The sequence below is a fragment of the Cyprinus carpio genome, chromosome B18, assembly GCF_018340385.1.
Source record: "Cyprinus carpio isolate SPL01 chromosome B18, ASM1834038v1, whole genome shotgun sequence".
Taxonomy (NCBI): domain Eukaryota; kingdom Metazoa; phylum Chordata; class Actinopteri; order Cypriniformes; family Cyprinidae; genus Cyprinus; species Cyprinus carpio.
In genome coordinates, this window is record NC_056614.1 from 17778689 (window position 1) to 17804546 (window position 25858).

General features: G+C 36.0%; 3 protein-coding genes across 6 annotated transcripts in view; 2 read left to right on the plus strand and 1 right to left on the minus strand.

The window, feature by feature from the left end:
• LOC109094747 (C-myc promoter-binding protein-like) overlaps positions 1-6662 on the plus strand; it is a 30354-nt gene extending 23692 nt beyond the window's left edge. For both annotated transcript variants that reach the window (XM_042744122.1, XM_042744123.1), the window contains 9 exons: positions 40-265; positions 1657-1748; positions 1827-2002; positions 2085-2190; positions 2851-3069; positions 3231-3348; positions 4001-4154; positions 4241-4305; positions 4860-6662. In XM_042744122.1, the coding sequence (XP_042600056.1) occupies positions 40-265; positions 1657-1748; positions 1827-2002; positions 2085-2190; positions 2851-3069; positions 3231-3348; positions 4001-4154; positions 4241-4305; positions 4860-4996 (1293 nt within the window). In that variant the 3' untranslated portion in view covers positions 4997-6662. The remainder of the gene's footprint in view (positions 1-39; positions 266-1656; positions 1749-1826; positions 2003-2084; positions 2191-2850; positions 3070-3230; positions 3349-4000; positions 4155-4240; positions 4306-4859) is intronic.
• Positions 6663-6717: 55 nt separating this feature from the next.
• Positions 6718-18224, minus strand: slc24a1 (solute carrier family 24 member 1). Of its 3 annotated transcripts, XM_042744124.1 has the most exons (11): positions 18078-18224; positions 16096-17290; positions 14182-14244; positions 13698-13806; positions 11733-11780; positions 11450-11533; positions 10846-10937; positions 9739-10017; positions 9535-9624; positions 9258-9424; positions 6718-8174 (listed from the first exon to the last, which is right to left on the minus strand). In XM_042744124.1, exons 2-11 carry the CDS (start codon positions 17131-17133, stop codon positions 7925-7927), a joined length of 2220 nt encoding a protein of 739 aa, XP_042600058.1. In that variant the 5' UTR covers positions 17134-17290; positions 18078-18224; the 3' UTR covers positions 6718-7924. The 3 variants fall into 3 exon arrangements, with proteins under 3 accessions (XP_042600058.1, XP_042600060.1, XP_042600061.1); XM_042744126.1 differs by lacking the exon at positions 11733-11780; XM_042744127.1 differs by lacking the exons at positions 11450-11533; positions 11733-11780.
• A 408-nt stretch (positions 18225-18632) lies between these two features.
• Positions 18633-25828, plus strand: ints14 (integrator complex subunit 14). Its single transcript, XM_042744128.1, has 12 exons — positions 18633-18726; positions 19226-19506; positions 19593-19700; positions 20332-20487; positions 20743-20861; positions 21944-22086; positions 22559-22651; positions 23928-24072; positions 24268-24401; positions 24768-24886; positions 24980-25045; positions 25214-25828. The coding sequence occupies exons 2-12, from the start codon at positions 19285-19287 to the stop codon at positions 25466-25468; spliced, it is 1560 nt and encodes a 519-aa protein (XP_042600062.1). The 5' UTR covers positions 18633-18726; positions 19226-19284; the 3' UTR covers positions 25469-25828.
• The last annotated feature ends 30 nt before the right edge of the window (positions 25829-25858 follow it).

Genomic DNA, 25858 nt, shown 5'->3' on the forward strand with positions numbered 1-25858 from the left:
ATGAAAGCCTTGCTGAATCATATTTATAATCCTCACCAGGACTTGAACTCTGACCGGGTCAGTGTGTCCTCTCTGGGGTCAGGTGACCCTGATTGCTCCTCTCTGATTGAGAGCGATTCCTGTGTAGACCCCGATGGGCTGTCTTCCCCGCAGCGCGACGCCACTCACCCAGTCACACGTCCCAAAAGGAGCCCTTACAGGAGCAACCACTGCCTAGAAAGTCCATCTGCACCACCTCGACTCTACCGCCAGTCCTCACTCACTGGTATGTCTGCTGGATTCACTGTTCACTTATCTTCTGAAGAAACACTGTTATCTGGGATCCAGGCACTTATGCTCAGTTTTTTATGCTTTGTGTCATCCTACATTCTTATAGATATATCCAGACACCATCCTTTGTATTAATTAATATTGGAATGCTGTAAGCATTTTTTAAATACCACTGATAAAATGATTCCTTATTACCTCACAGAAATTAATGGGTGTCTTGATACAAAGTGAAAATAAAATAAAAACAATTTAGCACATATAAACTGTTTCATTTTTATTTTTAGATTCCAATAATGATTTTATTACATTATATTACTGTGTTATTTTGCTTTCTAAATACTGGTTTGAAATTATGATGTTTTGTTATTTTGACAGTTCTAGTTTTTCATCATAATATATTGTTTAATATGTTGTTTAATGTTTAATTTTTTTAATAATAATGTACTAATTTTACTGTAATTTCAATATAAAAAATCATTATTTAATTTATTTAATTTAAACTGGTTTTTACAATTGTATGCTTGATATTTATCTCACACACTTGTCTATGTGACACACCTGGGTTCAAAAGAGTGACCCAGTTTTTTTAGTTCTGGGTTTTCTAGACAGTGAATTGAGGACATGTGGTTGAAGTGAGCAAGCTTGGCAAAATGGTATAAATTATATACCACATATTTAATATTAATAAATAATGTTGATTATAAGTGGCTCCCTCTGTTCGGGTAAAACTTTGAGGTTTCTCCTGAATAACAAAGGCTAAAAAAAAATTACCCATCAGGCTCTCCCATGAGTAATGCTTGTTATTTTCCGGTCTTTTGTTAAGATTACAATATTGTACAATTAGAGAAACAAAGAAAGAGAAGGAGCTAGTGCTATGTTTAAATGCATGTGAAGGATTGACAATTCTAATTGTGATGAATTCTATTGTAAAAATGAACTTATTTGCCACTTTTCCAGGCCATTATGTGTGATGCTTTGGGTGGGTGATTAGGCATGTTTTTGCATATATGGAGTGCTTTGTGTCGTTCGTGAGGCTGGTCATTGTTTCTGCTCCAGCAGCTGCAGAAGTAGGCCAGTAGACAGGGCTGTGAGTGTGTCTGGCTCTGCAGAAATGGGGTCTGAGAGGGACTCTTTAATCAGGCTGATGGGGGTTGTGCTGGAGTGCTCCCCAATCACACACATCTGCATACACACTCTTATCCCAGACTTCTGTAGAGCCTCTCTCCTCATTCAGCGCCATCAGAATTAGCATTCATAATCCCTGCAGGCAATCACCTTGAAATGTGACTTGTTTTTGGAGAAGATTGCTCTCTGATGAAAAACATCATCTCTTCAAAGCTCCTTTTTCCGCAGAGAGTGACTTTTGTTTTGTCTTTTGTCCTTTAGGTCCACCGCTGACAGTAATGAAAGCTCTGCAGACCCCAGATGCATGTTCTGATTCCAGCATTTCTCAGTCCATGCAGAACTACGCTGTTGAAGTGAGTTTTTGAATGATGGTTATGTTGAAGTATTACTGTAGAAGGAAGTATTGTGGCTAATTTTGTTTGACTTTCTAGGTACGCATGTCCAGTTGTTCACACTGTAACACCTGTGAGAGTTTGGTGTATGATGAAGAGATCATGGCTGGTTGGACAGCTGATGACTCTAACCTCAATAGCACATGCCCCTTTTGCGGCTCTCCGTTTCTGCCTCTGCTCAATGTGGACATCAGAAACCTGGGTGACCAGGAAAGGTAATTTGGTCTGCAACCACAGAATAGACATTTCTATGGAGATATTCACCATTTCTAACTGTTATCTTTTTCATCTAATCAGATCCCCCTCTGAAGATGCACATTCTTGCCAGACAGACACCGCTGATGAACTTCCACAAGTTCATGATGCCACTGGCAATCTATCCAGCAATGGCAAAAAAGACCCTGTAAGAACTTCAATTCATTACATTTCCTCATATTTTGTATGCATCAGATCTCTATTAGTATCTATAATGATATGTAGTGCAATGTACCATATTTTCTGGTATATCAATTGCATTTAATCTCAAACATGCAGTGATTTATATTCCAAAGTGACTTATATGTTATAATGCAATTAACGTCAAGCATGAAAAATAGGCAAAGCACACATATTTGATTTAATGGCAAATGAAAGAGTTCCATGAGCCAAAGTTCATTTATACAGTGCATTTCTCACATGCCAGTAGTTTCAGTTTAGCTTTAAATACATTTGGCGTTTATAATAAATTATGTTTATAATGAATGCCACTATAATTTATTTTAGTTTGTTTTATGGCTGTTTTTGTATTGCTGCTCTCTTCTGAAAATGATTTGTTCTGAAGAGAACTAAAATACTTGTTTATGGTGTTTATTATGTTTGTAAAGATTGTAAATGGTATTTATCATTATTTTTTAATGTAATATGTAACATACACCAATGCGAAAAAAAAAAAATTCTCTCAGCTATCCGATTTTCACTACGTTTTCCAGAAAATGTGGTATTATGTAATATCTGATATGTCTGTGACTCAAAAGTTCGTTCAGTTGATTATGCTGGTAGTTATTTTAATGTTTCTGTGCTGCAGGAGCCAGTTACCGTGCCCTATCTGAGTCCTCTGGTACTTTGGAAGGAACTGGAAAGCTTGCTGGAGAACGAGGGGGACCAGGCCATCTCATCTGCAGCCATTGTGGATCACCACCCTATTGTGTTCTGGAATCTGGTGTGGTTTTTCCGTAGGCTGGACCTGGCCAGCAGCTTGCCGGGCCTCTATTTGAGCTCCAAACACTACTGCAGTGATTCTCAGGTGGGTCTCAAGAATTCTCACGTGATGTTCCTCTTCTCCCATTTGTGTTTGAATGAATAAATAACTGTAAATGAATAGAAGCTGTTGGTGATGCCGCTGTACTTCTCAATAAGAGCTTGCATAAATATTATTTACATGTGTGTTTGTTTTTTCTTCTGCAGCCTCTGCAAAGTTGTGCATCTGAAGACAGTAAGAATGTTTTGGTCCAGATCCTATGGGACAATCCCAGACTGCATCAGGACCCCATCAAGCCTTGCTACTTGCTCTGGAATTCATATTGTAAGAATATGATACAAATATACTGTATATACAAAGGCTGTAAATGTGCATGAAAGTGGTTCTTTGACAGATATTTGCAACATATTTATCGTGTTTGTGTTATGGATATGAGTTATGCGTCAAACCATGAGGCTCAAGCTGAAGTGTGGCATTATTTTTCTAAAGAGATCAGACTTACAGTTTTTGCCTCATGGATGAGAAAATGTGGAAAAATATATTTTGGTCATACATTGGAGAAGGAATCAGACATATTTAGGTGCCAGAATATCAGAGAGTTGGCTCTTTTTACTTAGTTGTGGTATTAATATTATTTGTGTACTATAATAGCAGTTTTAGATTTGAAATTCGAGCATTTTATTATATGCATGTCATTTTTATTCAGTTGTTTATATTTATCTTTCTATTTCAGTTTTTAATTGTAGTACTTCAGCTTTATTTATTTCAATTATTTGACAGGGAAACTAATAGTTTGTTTTTTCATTTAAGCTTTTATCTAATATTTATATTAGATATATTTACAATATTTCTTTAAGCTTTATTGAAATTTTTGAAAATGATTTTACTAGTTTTAGTTAACCACCTGAAAACACTTGAGCAGATGCAGTAGTTTTGCTTCCATGTACATCTCATGTTTTTTCATGTTTTTTAATAGGTGCAAATCCTGCAGTGTCTGAGGAGGAGGAGCAGGCTGTGAGCCTAGAGCTGCTGCAGAGTGTCGTGAAGAGCATTCAGAGGAACGATGTCTACCAGCCCATGAGTCAGATACTGCAGTTACTGGGCACCAGACTGGGCTTCGTCAGACAACGGTATGAGAACAGTGTTTAAATGAAACACAGAAACTGATTTAATAAACATTTTGACAAGCTAATCTTTTTTTTTTTATCATATGCAGGAGCTTATATAGAGATATCCTGTTCTTGTCTTTGGTGGCTTTGGGCAAGAGTAGCATAAATATTGGTGAGCTGACTGCTTTCATGATCTGTTATACTACTGTTTCGAAGTTTGGGTTCAGTAAGATTTTTTTATATACTTTTTTTATACTTCAATAAAGACACATTGAACAAATTACATTGTTATATTTCAAATAATTGCTGTTTTTTTAACTTTCTATTCACAATAAAATTCTGAAAAAAAGCTAACGCTGTTTCCACAAAAATATTAACCAGGATAAGTATCTTAACATTGATAATGAGAAATATTTCTTGATCATCATATTAGAATGATTTCTGAAGGATCATGTGACACTGAAGAATGGAGTAATGACAGCTAAAAATTCAGAATTAACAAAATATATTAAAATAAAAAACAGTTATTAAAAAATTGTAAAAATATTTCATAATATTAGCACTTTTTATTATGCGGCCTTGGTGAGCATAAGAGACATCTTTCAAAGACATAAAAAAAATTGCACTGACCCCAAATTTTTTAAATGTATTATATGTTTATCAAATCACTCAACTTGAGCACTAGCATCATTACTAACACCTTGTCACCTTCATTTATTCTCACAGATGCATTTGACCGTGAATACAAAATGGCATATGACCGTCTGACGCCCAGCCAGGTCAAGATGACCCACAATTGTGACCGTCCACCCAGCGCTGGAGTCATGGAGTGCAGGAGAACCTTTGGGCTGCCCAGTCTCTGATTCACCTCCTCTCATTCATCCCTCTTTCCTTGCATCCATCACACAGGAAGGCATTTAAAGAAGGAACACTTTCATTCATCGTAACCAAAGCTACCTCTGGCTCCCATGAGGTTTTTTTCGACACAAGTCCTGTTCTTCTTCATACACTTCCTGTGAATACATCATTTTATATAGTATGTGATCCTGTTCTTTTTCTTGCATTTCCCCCTCACTTTTGCTCTTCCATCTGCCTGGTGTCTTGACCATCAACCCCTTTCAGAAACTTGGGGTCTCGTTTGAATTGTCTAGCACCGCTCAGGTAAACTTGAGTTTAGAGGTCATTGTAGATTAGGAGCAATATCACTGTGCCTAGATCATTCCATCGCTCCATTCCATCACGTCTAGTGGATTCGGGACCAGTAGCTAAAGAACAATCAAATCGATCATGTATAGGATGCGTAGAAGCACAATGAGCAACCCCAACAAACACAGTCCTCTTTAAGCCGTCTAGGGGCACTTGTATATTTCACATACAGAGAGACTTTGTGTACATAGTCTTATTATTTTGCATATTTGTATTATACAGTTATATTTTAAGACTGGAATTTGTTATAATTGACATGTCTCCATTTGTAAAGACTATGCTGTTCGTAGTGTAAAGGTTTCTCTTTTGAGCGTGTGCTGTTTGTCATCCTGGTCCTGGAGACCAGCTGTATGGCGACCGTCAGTGACACTGTCGTCTTGAGGGACAGAACTGGACCAAATATAAACTCTTTACTCACACTTTAGATGGTGAGAGAAATATTTGATGAGATTTTGAACTGGGGCGAAGAACAGTACGGAGACAAATTTACATCAGGGTATAAAGGGTATTATAGCGAGTATAAAATAAAATGGACTGTTAATGTGAATGTGGTCAACGTTTTACACTCACTTACATAATACAGTGTTTGCCATGAAGGTACGTAATCATATTTTTTTTTTTAAATATTGCTTTATATTGTGCAATGTTGCATAAAGATGGATTTCCATTGTCGAGTTACATAAAGTACCTGAAGCATACAAGCACTTATTTACTCAGTTGGAACTCTAAACATGTGGTAACTGGAACTGTTATATTTGAATACTGTTCATTTTTTATCATTATGTTAATGAAGATGCACTTTGAGTCTGTGTGGTTGGAAAGAGGATTGATGACGTTTAAATGTTTAAAATGCAATGGATTATGGAAAAGGTAATTATAGTCAATGACACATTGATGTTAATGCCCCAAGTAGTAAAAAAAAAAAAACAGATAATACTGCCCTTAACATTTTGAGATGAATTTTTTTTTGTTTTTGTTTATTGATTTTGTTTACCCGATGCTGTGTAAAACTTAAAAAAAAAATGTACACTGCTTTTAATGTTTAGCAGTTTTTCTATCACCTGCTTTTTACGTCCATATGGTATGGTAGTGAAACAAACTGACCTATTTCATGGAAGCTAATTTAAAGCGGTTAATGTGTAAGGTGACTCGTTTTGTTTGTTTGTTCGTTCGTTTTTTAAGAAATCCTTTTGTTCGGGCAATGTGCTTTACATGTCACTCCTTTTGTTACTTCTATTTATATTTGTATATATCATTTTGTCAGATCTGAGCCAGGTCTATAAACTTGTTTAGAACTGTAAATAAACACTTAAATTGACTCCAGTGTGTTTGTGTTGGTGTCTCTGGTTTGTTCGATGAAATAGAGGGTGAAAAAAGGCGCATTTGAAACCCCATTTAATTTTGCACTGAACCAACAAATTAATATTTACAATGAGCAACTCTCAAGAGTGAAATCAACACAATGTACGACATTCGAAAAAGAACAATCTTTGCCTCTATTCAGTAGTGAATTCAAACAGCAGTGTGATATTTGTATGGACTTGTATGAACTGTTTTTTTTTATCAGAATCATACTGATTACATTAGACTTTGTAAAGAAGTCTTGTTATATGCTTGAGATTCTACTTTTATGATGGAAAAAAGTCATATCTTACAAACAGCACAGGATCTGCAATTGTAATTGTAATAATGACATTTTTCCATGTTACAAAAATAATTTCATTGCAGAATGATTAAATTACATCATTTACAATAAGCTCAAAATTTCTCCCAATGTAGTCCCATAGCTATCTGAAAACCCACAACATCAAACAATACAATCACAATATAAAATTAATCAAAAACAATTTGGAAACATTTTTTTTTATATAATTGGAAAAAATTTAAGCAACATTTTGACTTCTCATAAGGTTATAATCTTTGCAATTGTATATGTCGTAGACAAATATGTTTTGCGTGTGTGTCTTGGTATCATCCCAATAAACCTAAATGGTTAAATTGCATCACAAATCATTACGTGAGAGTTTGAGAGAGAGAGAAAAAAAGACATACTACAATTTAACATATTTATTACTCTGTGGTCCTGTCCCAAATGGCACACTGGATGTGACCTTTGATTATGCAATCATAACCATATTGTGTTTGCCAAGTCCACAGGGCAGTAAGGTGTCTTATTTGTCATTTTACAGTTCAAAAGGGTGTTCAAGAGTGCCTCTGTATGTGGTCTCAATGTGCCCTTTTGCAAAGCCTACACTGGTGGGCCAACACAGCAGTCTACCCTCAACAATCCATATGGCATTACATCACCAATGGATAACACAAATGGTGACCATTTGGGACAGGGCCCGTTAATCTTCTCTGTCAATACTGCAGTCATTTTAATGTAACAAGCCAAAAGTGGTGACCAAAAAAAACTGTCTGTAACAGTTAACATAGCTTGGAAATTATGGCCAGTTATTGCATCCCTTTACAAAAGATCTTGTGAAATACAGAATAAGTCAAGAGCGAGTCCAGAGATGCTTTAAATATGTGTGAAGTTACAGTTCAGAACGTTTCAAATGACAGGACTGTATCCACAGGTTTCCTCAGATGGACACGGGACATATAATGATTCGATCCTCTAGCATGACACTGAGCACCAGGAACACAAAGTAGAGGATGAACATGATGAATCCCAACACTTTATTCATCCTCCACTTACAGGCAGCGATGGAGATAATGACGAAGAGGAGCATGAGGAAGAGCAGCACAATGGCACAAAACAGCCCATTACTGCTCACATGCACCGGCGCCAGCGAATGGCAGAATGAGTACATCAGCCAGGGCACCGGCAGCCTGTAACAGTGAGAGGGGATATAATTAAGATACACAAAATGAAAATAAGTGATTAGGCATTTATTCATACCAATGGGATGATTGCGAGTGTGATATTTCTAAACAAACAACAGCTTAAATAGTTATTATTCAGTAACTTACATTTTAGATGCAATATTACCAGATACTTTGTCTATTTTTCCATTTCATTTCAGAAATCACATACTATCTGCATAGGTGCTTCATCTGAATGAGTAATTACTTGGCGACTGCTGAAAAGCATGTTCTATACAGAATGAATGTGTACATTCAGATGTACTATATTCACCATGTTGTTATTGTCCTTGTCTACCAGTGTCAGATGCCATTCATAAAACCTCTGGATGCACACTTTCTAATTTCACCATAAGTAGTAAATCATCCAGGTATTTTTGACCTACTGTTTTGTTATTACAGTGAATTCAGACATACTACTCTCTTCACTCACAGTTTTTCACTCACTATATAGTAGAGAGAGGTATGCAATTTTGGATATAGCCAGTCACTTCATCAGAATCAGAGTTGCTGAGCAAATTGGTTGAGTGAATGAACTAATGACTCACTCAAAAAAATAGCACTTATTTTGTGCACGATTAGACAAATTAGTTTCGGTCAGACGTGTAACCCAAAGGTCACAGGTTTGAGTCTCAGGACCGGCAGGTTGTACTACAGCAAGTCTTCCAATACCCATAACTGAGGTGCTCTTGCGCAAAGCACCGAACCCCCAATTGCTACCCGAGCGCTGCAGCAAAAATTGCTCCGGGTGTGTGCATTTTCAGCTAAAAAAAAAAAAAAAACGGTTCAGTGACTCACTCATTAGAGACTCTTGTCGCCACCTACTGGTGAAACTATGTAATCTGCAGAAAGATTCACTGAAAAATCCCTACCACTACACAAACTGACAATCCATGTGAAACGTGCAAACGCAAACCAGTGGTGTGAACACAAACCAGTGAACACAAAGAGCCAGTGTACAGCCAATCACATTTGACAACAATTGTGCACATCATTTCCAGCCTTTAAAACACCTGATTCATAAAACATATAAAGTTTCCATTGTCTTACCCCATGGTGATGTCAAATATGTTGCTGCCTACAGAGCTCGAGACAGCCATGTCTCCCAAGCCTTTTCGAGCCACAATCACGCTGGTGATGAGATCAGGAATGGATGTTCCTGCAGCCAGAATGGTAAGACCCATGATTTCCTCAGAGATGCCAATGGTCTCACCCACCTAGGAGAGAAAAATATTGATGAATGGTCGCTTGTTTTGATATTTTATTTGCTAATGCAATGACATTAAAGTGTGGCTTAAGTGTCACAAATATTGGTTTCTACACTGACCTGATGTGCCCACCACACCATAAGATAAGAAAATATAGCAATCCATACTATTGAGCCAAGGAAAGTGATGACAAAGAACTTCTTGGATGCCTGTAAGCACAATATACAGTAATATACATGTCAGTTTTATCAAATTTTGTAGAAGTGGAATACATACATAAAAAGCAATGCTAATGTGATGCTTTGTTTTATTTTGTTTCTTACAGGGTTTCTGACGTCTGGAACTGTCAGCCAAAGTGGAAAGACAATGGGCAACAGAAACAAATATGTGGCCTGTTTACGTCTGGCGTCTGGCCACTCTAAGGACAGAGGTTCTTCATTTTCTCCTTCCTCCCCAGCCTCATTCTCATTTTCATCATCATCATCATCATCATCATCATCACTGTCTTCATCGCTGTCTTCATCACTGTCATCTTCATCATGCCCTAAATCATCTGAACCTCCTGGCTTCTCTGAACCTCCTCCTGCTGCAGTGTCTTCTTCCTTAAGACAAAGTGAGAAAGAGACAGATGAAAACATAATACCCACACAGAAAGAAAAAAAAAGAATTAGGAGAACTAACTTAAAGCAACAGTTCACCCAAAAGTGAAATCAAGCCAAAAGTTGTATCATCATTTATGCACAATCATTTTGTCCCAAACCAATATGAATTTCTTTATTCTTTGGAACACAGAAGGCTTGCTCTTTTCCATGCAGTTATAATAATAAATAGGGACGAGAGCTTTCAAGCTTCAAAAAGTATGCAAAAGCACAATAAAATTATAATAAAAGCAGCTATAGCTTCACTGAATTAATTCACAGATAATCTTTGTCTCCACTGAGAAACTGCTATGACTGAATCAGTAATCTGAATTTAAGAAGTTGATCAGTCCGAATTGTGAATGAATCATTCAAACCAGTTTTGTAACTTGAATGAACTGACTGACTGTAAAAAGATATGACTTAAAGAATGATTAGGTCATGAAACAGATATAGTTAATGCATCATGAAAAATAACACCTTAAATTTATGGTGCTTTTTTGCCTTTTTTTAAGCTTGAAACCTCCAGTTTTCCTTTACTGTAATGAACGTTCTTTAAACATTTGCTTTTGAGTTCCACAGAAAAAAGGATGTCATGACGTGAGGGTGATTAAATTACTTTTCATTTCTGGGTGAATTATTTCTTAAATATGAATCACATACTATGTTTGACAGATCATGTCTGTCAGCTTTGCAACAAAGTAAAGAATTGATGAGCTCATAAAAAGCACACAAGTGCCTCAGATCTCCTCCTTCTTCTTTCCAACTTTTTTCAAGATGCAATAGGCCCACCTTTTGTGCCTCAGGCTTTTGACTAGTGTCTTCTTCCTTGGCTCCTGGAGCCTCGTCTTTGGAATCCTTGGACTGTTCAGTCTGATCGTCACCATTTAAACCACAATAATAAAATATTAGTCATGCTTGCAATTACTTCCTAAATGTTGCAATACTACAAGCTCCTCTCAGATGTGGAGTGAAGATTTCTTCAGTAGGAGTGAGTAATGTTGCTATATATCGCTTGGCGGCAATTTCAAACACAGCAGTTGCTGCACAAGATAATCCGCACTGATTCCAAGCCACTCATGCTTAATTCATGAGATGGAGCTTGGTCATTATGTCAGGTAATGTGTAAAGCAGCTCTCAAGTAGAAACAAAAGGTGGATATATGGAATGCAGGATGCTGTGTAGAGGGCAAAACGGGCCAAACTCCTGGCAGCTTGCCCTCTCTTTGTACCTTTCATCCAGCACACAGCTGGTGCGTTATTGCTTGTGGAAATGCAACATTAGTAACCATTTTGAATATGCAACAGAGCTCATCTGTGAGGTAGGACAATGTACCGACCTGTCTACAAAGCTCTGTGCAATCATAATAGAACAGACTAAGATTATAAAATCTCACCTTCACCAGATTTTTCCTTCTTTTTGTTCTCTACTTTCCCCCGGGCCAAGTCGTTCAAAATCTCAGCCTTGTCTTTAAATTTCACTGCAAACCAGGAAAGGAAGAATATAGCTTGAATGTAGACTTTGACTGACACTGTCAGGGTCAACAATGGCAGTACCACAAATGACAGAAGCCCTCATTTCACAGATGTAAAACAAAATGTCATTTCCTCACATCTCACAGGCTACTACAATACGGCTTCACATCACAAGAATAACATAACAAACACTAACCCCCTTACCTTTACATTCCAAAGAGCTTCTAGCCTTTGCATCTCCAAACACTGACTCTAATAAGTAAAATAGATTCATATACAACAAATACCATGGTGAGTGTCACAAATGCATCTACAAATGAATCTCATGTGCAGAAATGTTTGGGGTATCAAGACTGATTTCTTAGATTATGACATTATTTCAAAAAGCTTTTCTATCAAAAACCTAAAAAAAAAAAAAACTTAATCGTTACAAACTTTTGACATTTAACTCAAACTTTAGCTTTTTATTTTATTATATTTTGGATTATGCAATTAAATTTGGGGGGTGGGCTGTTTAATTGTAAAGGAAATAATGAAAACAACAATGGATCTAATCAATAGGCTTCTAATCAATAGGCTTCATATCTTTCAAAAATATTTTCTATTATTTTTAGGGTGAAATATGACCAAGACATTTCTTTGAGAGATTCAAAAGACTGTTTAGCAGAGTACACAGAGCATTTTAAGGCAATACAATTGAGGTCCTAAAGTTGTTAAGTGCTTGTCAGTGATTTATGAGCCAAAATGTAGATATGTTCAACTGAATCTTTAAATTTATCTCATTGACTAAGGCTTGTAAATGAGCAGGGACCCCATCACAATAACAGGATTGAGCTGCTGGAGCCTGGCTCTCATCCAGCCTTTATGAGCTCAATCAAAAGCAGCTTAATCATGGAGCAGCACAGTGTTGGGAGGTTTTTGTGAGGACCCTGAGAGCGCAGGTGCTGCACAGCCTCCTGAGGACAGGCTGAAGGTCAAGGGGACCAAACAAACCACTGATCGCAGACCTCCAGAGCACCAGGGCTTCTGCTTTACACATATGCATGCCAGCCAACAAAAAGCCATGCAAGGTAATTGTATGATATCATATCTTCAGTGCACATAGTATTTATGTAATTAGATTCAAGTTTATGATGATGTTTCTGTAGCTTATAATAGGAATCGACATTTCTGACGACATGTCGTAAAATAACAGTGTTTCTGCACATAAAATCGTCTTGTTTGAGAGCCCAAGTGCAATGAGCTAATAATATAGTGTATGTTTAAATAGTGACATACACACTGATGTGACTTGACAAAATGTCATAGAGCCACTGTAGTGGGCCTTCTCTCACTACTATGAATCACTCTCCACTCCATAGACTGAGAAAGAGCTATTTATCTTCTTAGTATCAATCTGGACTTAGTGCTGTCATAATATGGAACACGCTTTGCTAATCCATTTGTACTGGGAGAAGGACAAAGGGACTCTGCTGCTCTCCACTTCTGAACGTCTTACAGCACTTGCCTGAGGGAATACAGGCCTATTACATGATTGGTATTTTGATCTTTATACAAGTTTCGATATACAAAAACAGTTCAGAAGGCGTAACCATAAAACATCTAAAGCAAAAATTGCATCTACCCTATACCTCTAGAAAACTAGTAGTTTAAATCAACCTCTTTGTATAAACAACAGTCAGTAAACATCATAATATGGCAGAATTTGAGTCTTCAAATAATAATAAAAAAGCACTACATACTTAGCATATACCTTTCCTGCTTATTTAATATTAACATTTACTAATAAACTAATTCATTAACCTTGTGATACAGCTTTAACAAACATATCTGAAAGTGATTGATGTAAATTCTGTAATCAACTCTGATTCCAAAACTGACTTTCTTTCTTCTATGGAACATAGGAGATAAAAGATTTTTTTATGTGCATATAGAGGATGCATGTTGTTTGGTTCCCAATATTCTTTAAAATATCTTCTTTTGTGTCCAACAGAAGAACGAAAGTCATACAGGTTTGGAACGACATGAGGGTGAGAAAATGATGACAGAATTATAATTTCTTGGTGGACTATCCCTTTAAACCACCAGAATTGAAATTTGTAACGGCTTCGTGCAATGTTTGCTTAATGAGTTATCATTATGAGGTTTCAGGCACTGAAGGGCTCTTACCCTCTCCAAGAGGATCCAGTGTGTGAATCATCAGCTGAAAGATAGTGTTCCTCATAGTGCTGTTGTGCAGAGAGGCAGAGCTGCCCCCGCGCTGCAGTGTGGGCTTCAACTACACAAGAGAGGAGAAATATTCTGACAAACGCTCACACTAAATGATCATGTTGAAAGAATTCATATCTGAACCTGCAAATTATGTGGACTCTATGGAGAATAAATGCCTTAAATATGTTGTTTATTTCATATGCTAATTAAATTAATAATCCCATATTCATATGACAGGAATATTCGATATTCAATAAAACATTGCTCTGTCAAGGGCGACACATCAGCAATGGCTCAAGCAGTTATGTGATCTCTTTGGAAACAGTCATCGTTATGTGACTATAGTAACACATAGATTACACCCTTTTCCTTTAAGAGTTATCAGAGATCATATATTTTGAATTATTAGCATTTGTTCATATATTTCCATATTTTTAAATACCTTAAGTCTATTCTTGTCTTCTGGTTCAGGAGGCCTGTTCTCTTCACCTGAGGTCCCATTGTCCTGTGTGCAACAACAGTTTAAAACATTACAGAGGATGCAAGGCACTGATTTGACCTTTGACCTTCACCTCTCATTCTACTGTTGAATGAGAATAAAGGTGACACTGTTGCAAACTTGACAAAGGATTCATTCACGTACCCTCATAGACTGAAAGGAGTGTATTTAAAATGTATGTATTTACTTGAAATGACCATATCATTTATATATTCTAAACGGAAGAAAACCTGTAACATTAGATTATGTAACAAAACACACCAGTATTATTATAGTATTATTTATATGCTATTATAGTATTTATTAATGTTTTGAACTAACATTTAAATTAACTTTTCATATTTCCGGTCCTCATTTTAATTTTACTTTAGGTTTTAGTGATTTTGTTATGTCTTTTGTCACTTTTCTTAATACTTCTAATTTGCTTTTATTTATTATTGTTTCAGTTAGTTATTTTAGTACTTCAACACTTATTTTATACATACATAAGCACCCGAATATATAAAATTCAGTATTTTATTGTATTTTATTGTTACTGTTGTATTTGTTATCTGTGATAAATTCAATCCAATGGGTTTAGTTTGACAGAGATCTAGCTCCTCTGGGTCTAGTAAGCCTTCTTACACTATATAAGCTTCAATCACACTTAGCAGATTTAAACACTCTATATGTTACACAGTTTGTAAATCACAGCAGACCCTCAGAGTATTAAGTGAATGTCTTTAGATCAGAGTGTCATCGTTTTACCAGTCCAGAGGGTCTCTGCCAGATATTAGATTAAATTATTATAATTTTGATCATATAGATGATCAATAATATGCCGTCCATTAATAGACCTTTTTCCAGTATGAGACATATTTACTATAATCAACAGACTGTTTGTTACTGCAGTTTAAAGTCTCTCTCTCAGATGTAATGTTATGACAGATTATCAAGTGTTGATCTCACTAAACCCCTCTCTCACCACAGCGTCTAAGCTGAGGGATGTTCAGGATGAAGAAAGGAACATGTTAAAATGACCATGCAATTTTATTATGTGACGGGTTAGTGTCACTGATACAGATGGGGCTGTCACAGTGAGCCAAATGCACCTGCTCCAAATACCTCGCTTGCTACAAGACAACTCATTAACAATGTCTGGCCCCAGCAGACACAAGAGATCCTTTTCATTTCTGTTTATCAAAGGAAAATGCAACCCATGCGTATCTACTCAATGAATAAACATAAGTGACTCACATTCACATTCACCTGAGTGGGATGCTATTATAGCTCTGTTATCACAGATATGAGCAGATATTATAGCAGAATAAATGTTCCTCATCGCTAGAAGGCTTACCACTGCAGAAACCGTCAACACTATCCAAAACCAACAAATTGCTAATTGCTATCATGCAATCCATGTTCTTGAAATCGTGCAACATAGCACTAATAATGCACAAGGTTGTGGGTTCGAATCCCAGTACTGATCAAATGTGTTTATTAAATACACAATTAGTCACTTTGAATAAAAGTATATATTTAGTGAATAAATGTAAATAATATGTTTTTTTTTTATTTATTAATACATTGAATACACCTATTTATAAATACACTTGAATACACCTCTTCTATGATGAATATTTTTTCATTTCTGTATTAAGATTAATTTTGAGTCAATTTTAGGCTAATACAACTGTATATGTAAAAGAAAATCTTATTAGGTAGCCTGGCATAAACTTTTGTTATTTATTAATTTAAAAAAAAAAATTCATATAATTTTGCCCTTTTTTTAACAAGTTTAGTTTAGGTTCTGAAATGTAATGTGATTCACCCAAAAACTCCTATGTGAATATTAAAGGCAAAAATAATGAGGCGTACCTTCTCAGGTTCTTCGACCGCGATAACTTTGACGATGTTCTTGTGTTTCCTGAGCTGAGACTTAAAGGCTTGCTCTATCTGAACATTGAACTTCATGAAGACAACATAGGTAGCATAACCGCCCACCAGCATCATACTCTCCCACCACATAATGGTATTGTCCAAGAAGAAGATGATGAGCATGATGAGATCGAGGATATAGAACGACACATCCCGAAAAAGAGGCCACCAGGTGAGGTGAAGCATCTCCCGGGAAAACACCGCACACATTCCGATCACAAATAGGATGTTGAAGACAGCCGAGCCTACGATGGTTCCAATGCCCACATTGCTATGAGAAATGAAGACCCCAATCAAGGAAGTGAAGAGTTCGGGAGCAGAGCCTCCAGCAGCCATGAACGTCGCCCCGGCCACATCATCTGAGATCTCCAGTTTGTCTGTGATAACCCCCAACGTAGGAACGAAAAACTCATCGCAGACGATGGCCAAAGAAACAAACATGTATACCATTCCAAAGATGTGAAGAACGACCCAGCCTTTGCGTCGATCCTCAATGGAGAAGATGTCCTGCGGGTACTCGCCCTTCATGTGTGGTGCGTCTCCAGGCCTGGATGCTGTAGTGTTGGGCACTACAGTGGTTGTATCGGTTGCTGGTGTAGGAACTGGGGTAGGTTTTGGGAGGTCTGGATCCACATAGATGCAATGGATGACTGTCCTGTTTGTAGTTGTTGTAGGTGTCTCTGTTCTAGATATTGTTGGGATGGGTACATTTGTAGCTGGTTCTGACGACTGGACCCCATCTGTGTGGTTGGAGCTCTTTGGCTCAGCAGTGGTCAAATTAGTCAAAAGCACTGTTATCTCTGACCCTCCAGAGCCAAGTTCAAAGCCATCCTCAGGTTCTCCTGCTGTCTGGGGCTCAGACCAGGGTTCTGGTAGTCTGGCTCTGATAGTAAGTTGATATAAAGAACAAAGGAAAACCCCAGACAGAAGAAATATAATCCGGCTAAGGTGAAGTCTCTTTCTTCGAGTCAGGAACATTTTCTAGTATGTTTCCTAAAGGGCACCGAGTTGTTTTTTAGGGCAATGACACCCAGAACATCCAGAATTTCCCCCCAAAAGATGCAGGGGTATGCAGCACTCACTCTCAGACTGTTTCATCTCATTTTCTCTGTAGTGCGGGTTTCCTCTCACATACCTTACAGTGGATAAAAGGAGGAATACTGAGTGCAACAGTTGTATGGGAAACACTGAATGTAGGATTGTTCATCTAACCAACACACTGCATTGGACTAAATTAAAACAAAAATTAAATAATATTTTAACAACTCTAACTTCTTGTTAATAACATTGTTAGAACCATGTGAACTGAAAATGTGGATCCAACTTATGACGATGGTCAATTTTTTTTATTTTTATTCCACTTAAAGTAATAAAATGCCCCTAATAATCAGTTATTCAACATTTTATACATTTAATCCACATCTATCTATCCATCTATCTATCTAATTCACATAAATTAATAGCACACTATGTGTTATATAGCCTATATGATTAGGAAAAACGCCATAATAAAAAAAAGGTGCTCCGTTTCAAGAGATGATATTGTCCCTAAATAAAAAATAAAAACTTTGACACTGCTTCTGAACGAATAAATGATTAAGAAAGGCATTTCTTGAAGCGTTTCTTTCATTTAAGTCAAAACGAACATAGCATGGAAAATATCCGTCTCGTTTCTATTAATGTTTTTGTAAAGCCTATAAATAACATAAAACTCCACAAAAGAAGCTCCATAAAACAATGAAATTACGTGTTTTGTGAACACAGCAGCATAAACACTAAAATGTAAAGTGTGACCAACTCTTTGGTGGCGGCAGGTATTTCTATATCAGCCATAAATGAGCCATATTAACAAAGAAATGTATATTAGAACTTGCTTTGCTCTCATGCAAGAAATAATTCAGAACACGCCAAATAAAACCTACCGGTCGAAAGACGACGCTCGCGGCGGTGCGTGGGGCGCTGCTGTCTCACAGCTGGGCTGCAGGGAAAGGCACGGATGCTGGGAGCGCTGCTTAGGTCAAGCAGGACGCACCGCAGGACAGCTCTTCAGCGTGGATCAGCACAATACCTAATACCTGAAGTCTTTTAAGAGGATTAGATGTACTCTCTCCTCACACTCTCATTACGTCTTGAACCATTTATCCCAATTATTTTGCTCTTATATGCTACGTTTCATTCAGAATTGTAGAAAGTGAACACACGCGTAAACTTGCTAATTAAAAATATAATCTGAAATCTTAAATCAACTTTTGTATAATAGTTTATTATAATTATGGTTATGGATTATGGATTACAGATTAATATTAAATTGGCCCACAATAAGATTTTTTAACTGATTCTAATAGTTTTTGTCCACCACATTATCCTAGATATGTACATTTCCCTATAGGCTATCTCTCGTATTTTTCCCGTGTATTTTATGAGATTATTTATATTAAGATACAACTTTTAAAATATAATTTTCTCTAGCGCGTTCTCGACTAGGCACTAGTTAGCAGGTTCCTTTTGTTTCCAAACGGTCCCGTTATCACGGTGCACACTTGGGTTAAGAAGAAGGGATTTCAGCGATGGGTAAAATTGTAACATTTTGTTGAAATATTCAAAAGTTGGTTTGCATATCTCAATTACGAGTTGTATTCGAAAATGTCTACTGAATTTAAAACGTTTATAATAATTTTGAGTCAAATTTAAAGTGCGAACGTTTGGTAGGAAACTGACATAGCAACATTCATATTTACTTTGGTTGTTCTGTAACATGAAAATTAATGAATAAACTGTGTACGTACGTCTAAGAAACTTTTAAGGGGTTTTAGATTCTGTAAGATGGTCAGACTGGGTAACTAGCTGGCCAGGAATAGTTAAGCAAGTTTAAACCAGCAAAGACGAGCAAACCATTCTAGGCTGGTTTACGCTATTTTTTGTTTGTTTATTTTTTCTTCAGCTGAGTGCAACAATAACAAAACCAGGGAAATTATTGTATATGTGCGTTTTCAATTAACCAAACGTGCTTGTGATGTCCACTGCAGGAGCCTCTTTGCTCACACTGTCATATGCTCCTGTTTTTACACAGATATCTCAAGCTTTCATTCATAACTGTTCTTCAAAGTGTAAAGAGAAGAGCTTGCTACCATGCCCACTGCGGTTCTTTTGGACTCGTCGCTGTCCATGACACGACCCGTGTCAGTGGAGGGCAGTGAAGAGTTTCAGAGAAAGAATCTGGCAGTTCACGGACTGACCATGCTGTTTGAACACATGGCCACAAACTACAGACTGGAGTTCACTTCACTTGTCTCCTTCTCTTCGCTCTGGGAGGTTCTGGTGCCCTTCACCAGAGACTATAATACTCTGCAGGTATAAACAGACCAGATGTCATGCTGTCGATATTAAACATAAATTGTCTGGTCTCTTATTGTTATCTGTCATTCAATGTTTTGCAGGAAGCCTTGAATAACCTTGAAGACTATGATAAAACCTGCCTAGAGGCTGCATTGCAAGGTGTTAGTAATATAGTACAGCAGGAATGGGGAACCTCTTGCCCATGCCAGGTAAAAAAATAATAATAATAATAATTGAAAATACAAGATATTATGGTTGATTTGTAATGTGTTAATTTTTATATACGTATGGGAATAATAAAATATTAATAATATTTTTAATACTTTTTTTTGTACAATACAATGTAGTGTTTACAGTAATGTATGTTATACATTTAGATTAGTGCTGTCAAGCGATTAATCGCATGCAAAATAAAAGTTTGTGTTTACATAATATATATGTGTGTACTTTATATTTATTATGTATGTATAAATATACATACATAAAGTATATATTTTGAAAATATGTACATGTATTTACATGTATATATTTACAGGATATATATAATATTTAATATATAAACAATATATTTTTCTGAAATATATACATATGTGTGTGTTTGTATATATATACATAATAATTATACACAGTATACACATATATATTATGTAAACAATGTATATATATTTTGTATGTGATTAATTTATTTTGGTTTTGTTTTTTTTTTTTTTTTTTTATTTTTATTTTTGTTTTTTATTTTTACTATTGATATTATTTTTTTATATATAATGCTAAATGTTTTGATTTGCCTGCGTTGATGTTGTTTATCTGTGTTTATGTTGTTCTTCTGGTGGCCTGTAGGTGGTACTGGTTACTGATGGAGCGCTTGGCATTGGTCGTGGATCTTTGCGTCATTCCCTGCAAACAGTGAAACAACGTGTGGAGGACAAGAAGTTTCCACTGCCGTTCCCATTCCCTTCCAAACTCTATGTCATGTGCATTGCTAATGCAGAAGAGGTACATTAGTCTGTTTTTACAGTGTCCTTACCAATGTTATTTTGGTATAATTAAGAGACTATTTTACTTTTATCATTATTTTGAATGAGTTTTCATATCTTGTTTTAATTTTAGTAAATATATATATATATATATATATATATATATATATATATATATATATATATATATATATATATATATATATATATGTAATTTCTTCTTTTATTTTATGTTTGTCCTTTATTAAATCTATGTTGTTTTGATGTCCCCTGGCTCCAAGCTACGGATAGCATGGATAATTTAGAGCAACTGATTAATTTGAATGGTGGAGAGGGTCAGATATACACTATGGAGGGACCCCTTTGTCTTAAAAGTGTCCAGTCTATGTTTGGGTGAGTAATGTTACTATGTGCATGCTTATAGTTTGATGTTTACTTTAACATCCCCACAGCATTACACTCCCACCTCCATGTTTCACTATGGAGATGGTTTTCTTTGGGTTGAGCACCTGTCCCTGCTTACTTCAAACATAGGCAACATCTCTATGGCTTGTGTGATTTTTTTTATTGTTTTATTTGGGTTGGGCACATTTCTATTATTAATAGCTTTTCTCCAGGTTGTCCTTCAAACTTCAGTCTAGCTTGGAAGTTTCTCTTCTTCAGAAGAGGAGTTTTTCTTGGTCTGCAACCTCACAGTCCATTTCTGTCCAGGCCTCTAGTGTCCGTCTTCATTGAGATATCAATCATAAACTTGATTAAATCATTCACTAACATCTTGGCAGTTGTTCTTGGGTCTTTAGAAACCACTCTCAATAGTTTTCTTTACTAAGTTTTTGAATTCTTTCACTTCCTGCCTGTTCTCCACTGTGTGGAGCTCTTCAAATGTCCCTGCTTACTTCAAACATAGGGAACATCTCTATGGCTAATCCTTTGATAAACGTGGATGTGCTTCTCCTCCTTTGTGAGCATTAATAATAATTTTTCTCAAGTCTAATCTAATGTTTTTGCCATGATGACAGTACATATTATTTTACTAGTTGTTTTGAAAGATATGAATCCTCAGCTTACGGTGTAATTCAAAGGCTTAGAGGATTAATTAGTTTAATTAGGCAAGTTAGGTTAGTTAGGCAAGTCATTGGACAACAGTGGTTTGCTCCGTAGCCAATCAGACAGTGTTAGTTTTGGGTTTGTTAGGAAAATTATTGTTTGCTTTTTATTATTTTTTTTTTACTATTTCATTTTTTTTTGATTATTTTTATTTTTTTAATGATTTTTTTATTTGAGGAATATATTAAGAAATACTGTGTTAAAATTCCCTTGCTCTGTTAAACATCAAACTGAATTGGACAACAGTGGTTTGCTCCGTAGCCAATCAGACAGCTACTAAATACTGTATATTCTTGGATTTGATTTAATGAAGCGCATTCTGCTGTTTATGCAACATTTTGAGGTTAACATTACTTTTGTGTTGGCAGTAAGCTGATTGACCAGGCATACTCTCCCTTCCATGCGGTGCTGCGCTGTGGGAACCTGACCTCTGATGTGCAGGTCTTTCCCAGGCCAGAGCCAGTGACGATAGATGAGGAAGTGGATCCCATGCCCAGAACAGTGCAAACAGGTATGAGCAAAGAAGCTATCATGTCCTTAATGTTAAAGGGTTAGTTCAGCCCAGAATGAAAATTCGGTCATTAATAACTCACCCTCATGTCGTTCCAAACCCGTAAGACCTTCGTTCAGCTTTGGAACACAAATTAAGGTATTTTTGATGAAATGTGAGAGCTCTCTGACCCTCAATAGACAGCAATGCAACTGTAATGTTCCCTGGTCCAGAAATGTAGTAAGGACATCGGTAAAATAGTCCGTGTGCCACCAGTGGCACAACTTCAGTTTTGCAAAGCTACGAGAATACAAGAATATCGTTGGAGACATCTTAACGTGCTACTTTACATTTCAAGCCTTTAATCAGACAATAAATATAAAAAAAAAATCATGTTTTCATTTGTTGCTAATCATGGTAGATTCTACATAAAGAGGAAATTGGAGCAAAGTGCACTTGATAGTTCTTTTACTTTTTTGTGTTTTATATGTAGACTTGGAGATTGTGGGTTTTATTGAGATCGGAGATATCTCTAGCCCCCCGGTTTTATCCAGGCACCTGGTCCTTCCCATTGCTGTGAACAAAGGTTAGTATTTTGCTTCATATTTTTTTTTCCTACGGTAGGTCATCTTATCCACATCCTTATTTATTTTCTGTTACTGCTGTTGTAATGACAAAGCTGCTCAACTTTATTTATAAAAAAGAAGTGGCAATCTATTAAAATGGTGAAATAAAATAATTATAAAAATCATGGAATTCCATAATTCCATAATAGTTTCAGTAACACAGTAATTTCTACTTTGTAAAATATTTTATCAAACATATTAAGCTAAAATGTTTGTGTGTGTTCATATATATATATATATATATATATATTTGTAAAATATTTTATCAAACATATCATATATATATATATATATATATACAGCATTTTCACATTTCATAATTTTATCACTTTGATAAGAAAATCTTGTTTTCCTGAATAATTTTGACATGCGACATATATATATATATTAGTGCTGTCAAATGATTGATCACATCCAAAATAAAAGTTTTTGTATACATAATATATGTGTACTGTGTATATTTATTATGTATATATAAATGCACACATTTAGTATATATTTAGAAAATATTTACATGTATATACATTTATATATTTATATTATTATATTATATATAAATTATATAATATATAAACATAACATATTTTTCTTAAATATATACATGTGTTTGTGTTTAAATAGATATAATAAATATACACAGTACACACTCATATATCATGTAAACAAAAACTTTTATTTTGGAGGCGATTAATCATTTGACAGCACTAATATATATATATATATATATATGTGTGTGTGTGTGTGTGTGTGTGTGTGTGTGTGTGTTTTGAAAATGTTGAAAAATTAGAATACCCTCCTCAAAGTTACTAAATAAAACAGACAGTTTTTGATGAACAGGTAAGTATGCTGAAAGCCTTTAAAGAGAAGTAATGTCTTGACAATTAAAAGTGTTATTAGCCTCTGAATCATTCTTTGACTTAATGTTGACAACAATGAGGCACTTGAGATGGAATTGCCAGGAGACTTATTTATTAGCACAAAAGAGGACAATGAATAAAAAATCATTGTTTTAAGTGTGAAAATATAGCAAAAGGAACACTTTGCTTTAGGCTTTCATTTAGTGATGAGTGATTTTTGCTAGAAGGTTATCTGTAGATTTAATGTTCCATCAAGTCTGCTATTTTAATTACTATGTAAAGTTACAATAAAGTAAAAAATATTTAGGATTTTTTTTGTTTGAGTTTATTAGCTTGTCACATCGCCTGGGGCTCACAGGCATGTTCTTTTGCTTGACAGAGGGCGATGAGATTGGTACGGGGGCCACTGATGACACAGAGGAAGAGACCTCCACAAATCAGATGGCTGGAAAGAGCCCAAACTTCTGTGTTCTTCTACATGGCAGCCTAAAGGTGGAGGGGATGGTGGCACTTGTACAACTAGGGTAAGGATCAATATGAAAATATGCATCTGCCTTTTCATAAGCATTCAAAATGTTGGCATTACATTAAAAATCAGCTTCTAGTGAATTGCACTGTCAAATGAGACGGATTTGTTTTCATCTCCAGCATATTTGAGATGAATAATCTAGTTACTGTGAAATCAAAGTTTTCCCTGTCCATAATGTTTCCTCTGGTAGGCCAGACTGGTTCGGGATGCTTTATTCCCAGGCAGACAGTAAGAAGAAGTCTAATCTAATGATGTCACTCTTTGAGCCTGGGTCCGAGCCTCTGCCCTGGTTAGGCAGAATATCACAGCTTGGCCCTGCCTCAGGTAGCAAGTTTCATTTTATGTAACAGCCACACTAAAAATGCATAAAAAATAAACTGCACTGTATTGTTTTATGCATTGTGGTTTTTAAGTATTTAATAATTAATAAACTGAAACAAAAGTAACCTGGATGGTTCACTGAGTTAAGTCAGAAAACTTGTAAGTAAATACACAAGGGTCAGGGATAACGGTAATCCCACACATTTGCATGATTAAATATTTATTTTCCTCTCTCATGTTTTGGTACCTTCTGAGACTGGAACATACATAGATAAAAAAATATTTGCTCATTGATTGCATAAGGTTTTGCTTACAGGCCAAAGACATAAATATCAGTTGACTATGGTTCTATGTTTGGATGAACTACAGATGCAGCTGAAAATCCCTATGGCGAAGATGACAGTAAAAGTCCTTTTCCCATACAGCCAAAACACAAAAGAAGCTATGCTCAGAATGTTACCGTCTGGATTAAAGCCAGTGGACTGCAGGTATACACCTGAATACTACACTATATTTAATATATCTGACAGGACACTTATTAAAAGTCATTTTACTAAACTTTTTTATACTCACACTTTCAGACAGATGTACAGAAAATTCTCCGTAATGCAAGGAAACTGCCAGAAAAAACACAAACCTTCTATAAGGTGGATATTTATTACATTTTCAGTTTCTTTCTCTCTCTCTCTCTCTATATATATATATTAAAAAAATAAAGTTTATTATGTAGAAAGGATATCATATGCTGATATATGTCCCTTTTGATTACAGTTAAAATAATTTTTTGTTGTGAAATGTTATTTTCATCACTGTAGGAACTGAACCGTCTGAGGAAGGCTGCTCTCGCCTTTGGTTTCTGGGAGCTTCTAAAGAGTATGGCTGAACTTTTGGAGAGGGAGTGTACGCTGCTGTCTGACTCCGCCCATCCCGATGCCGCCTTCCAGCTCTCTCATGCTGCCCAGCAGCTCAAACTGGCTAGTAGTGGAGACTCCAAGTATGCAGCCTATGAACACAATATCACCCCCATGCTCACAGATTTCTCAGGGGGAGGAGGAGCCGACAGAATATAGAGGATGGAGGTACAATACTCATTGGACAACTGCCAGATCAGTTATAGAGGAATGTACCTTTATTTAAAAACTCTGCTCAATGCAAAATGTTTGTCCAAGGAAAACAAGTTACTGCAGAAGAATCACACAAATGTGGCATTTTCAATGTTGTAGTAGTGCCAAAAAGGTTGGGAAACATGTGACATAAATTATGACATTGAACACTCAATTTGAGGGAAGAAAAACATACATTGGTTTTCCAAGAAAATGCATTTAGAGACTTTGGAATCTGTTTTCAGACCAGCAACTGTTTGTGTAAATAACTTTTTCTAACAATGACCAATAAAAATGAAACTGCCTGTAGTTTATGCTTAATGAAAATCAATGCTTTGTTTCATTTAAATTTAATTA

Bases quoted from the DNA above. Each gene is read 5' to 3' on its own strand.
- slc24a1 (XM_042744124.1), bottom strand. From the start codon at position 17,133: ATGTTCCTGACTCGAAGAAAGAGACTTCACCTTAGCCGGATTATATTT. The intron at 11,781-13,697 runs GTAAGAGCCCTT...TTTACTTATTAG, and splicing joins ACTGGATCCTCTTGGAGAGG to AGTCAGTGTTTGGAGATGCA. The intron at 10,018-10,845 runs GTGGGCCTATTG...CTTTGTCTTAAG, and splicing joins AAAAGCCTGAGGCACAAAAG to GAAGAAGACACTGCAGCAGG.
- ints14 (XM_042744128.1), top strand. From the start codon at position 19,285: ATGCCCACTGCGGTTCTTTTGGACTCGTCGCTGTCCATGACACGACCC. The intron at 19,701-20,331 runs GTAAAAAAATAA...GGTGGCCTGTAG, and splicing joins GAACCTCTTGCCCATGCCAG to GTGGTACTGGTTACTGATGG. The intron at 24,887-24,979 runs GTATACACCTGA...TCACACTTTCAG, and splicing joins TTAAAGCCAGTGGACTGCAG to ACAGATGTACAGAAAATTCT.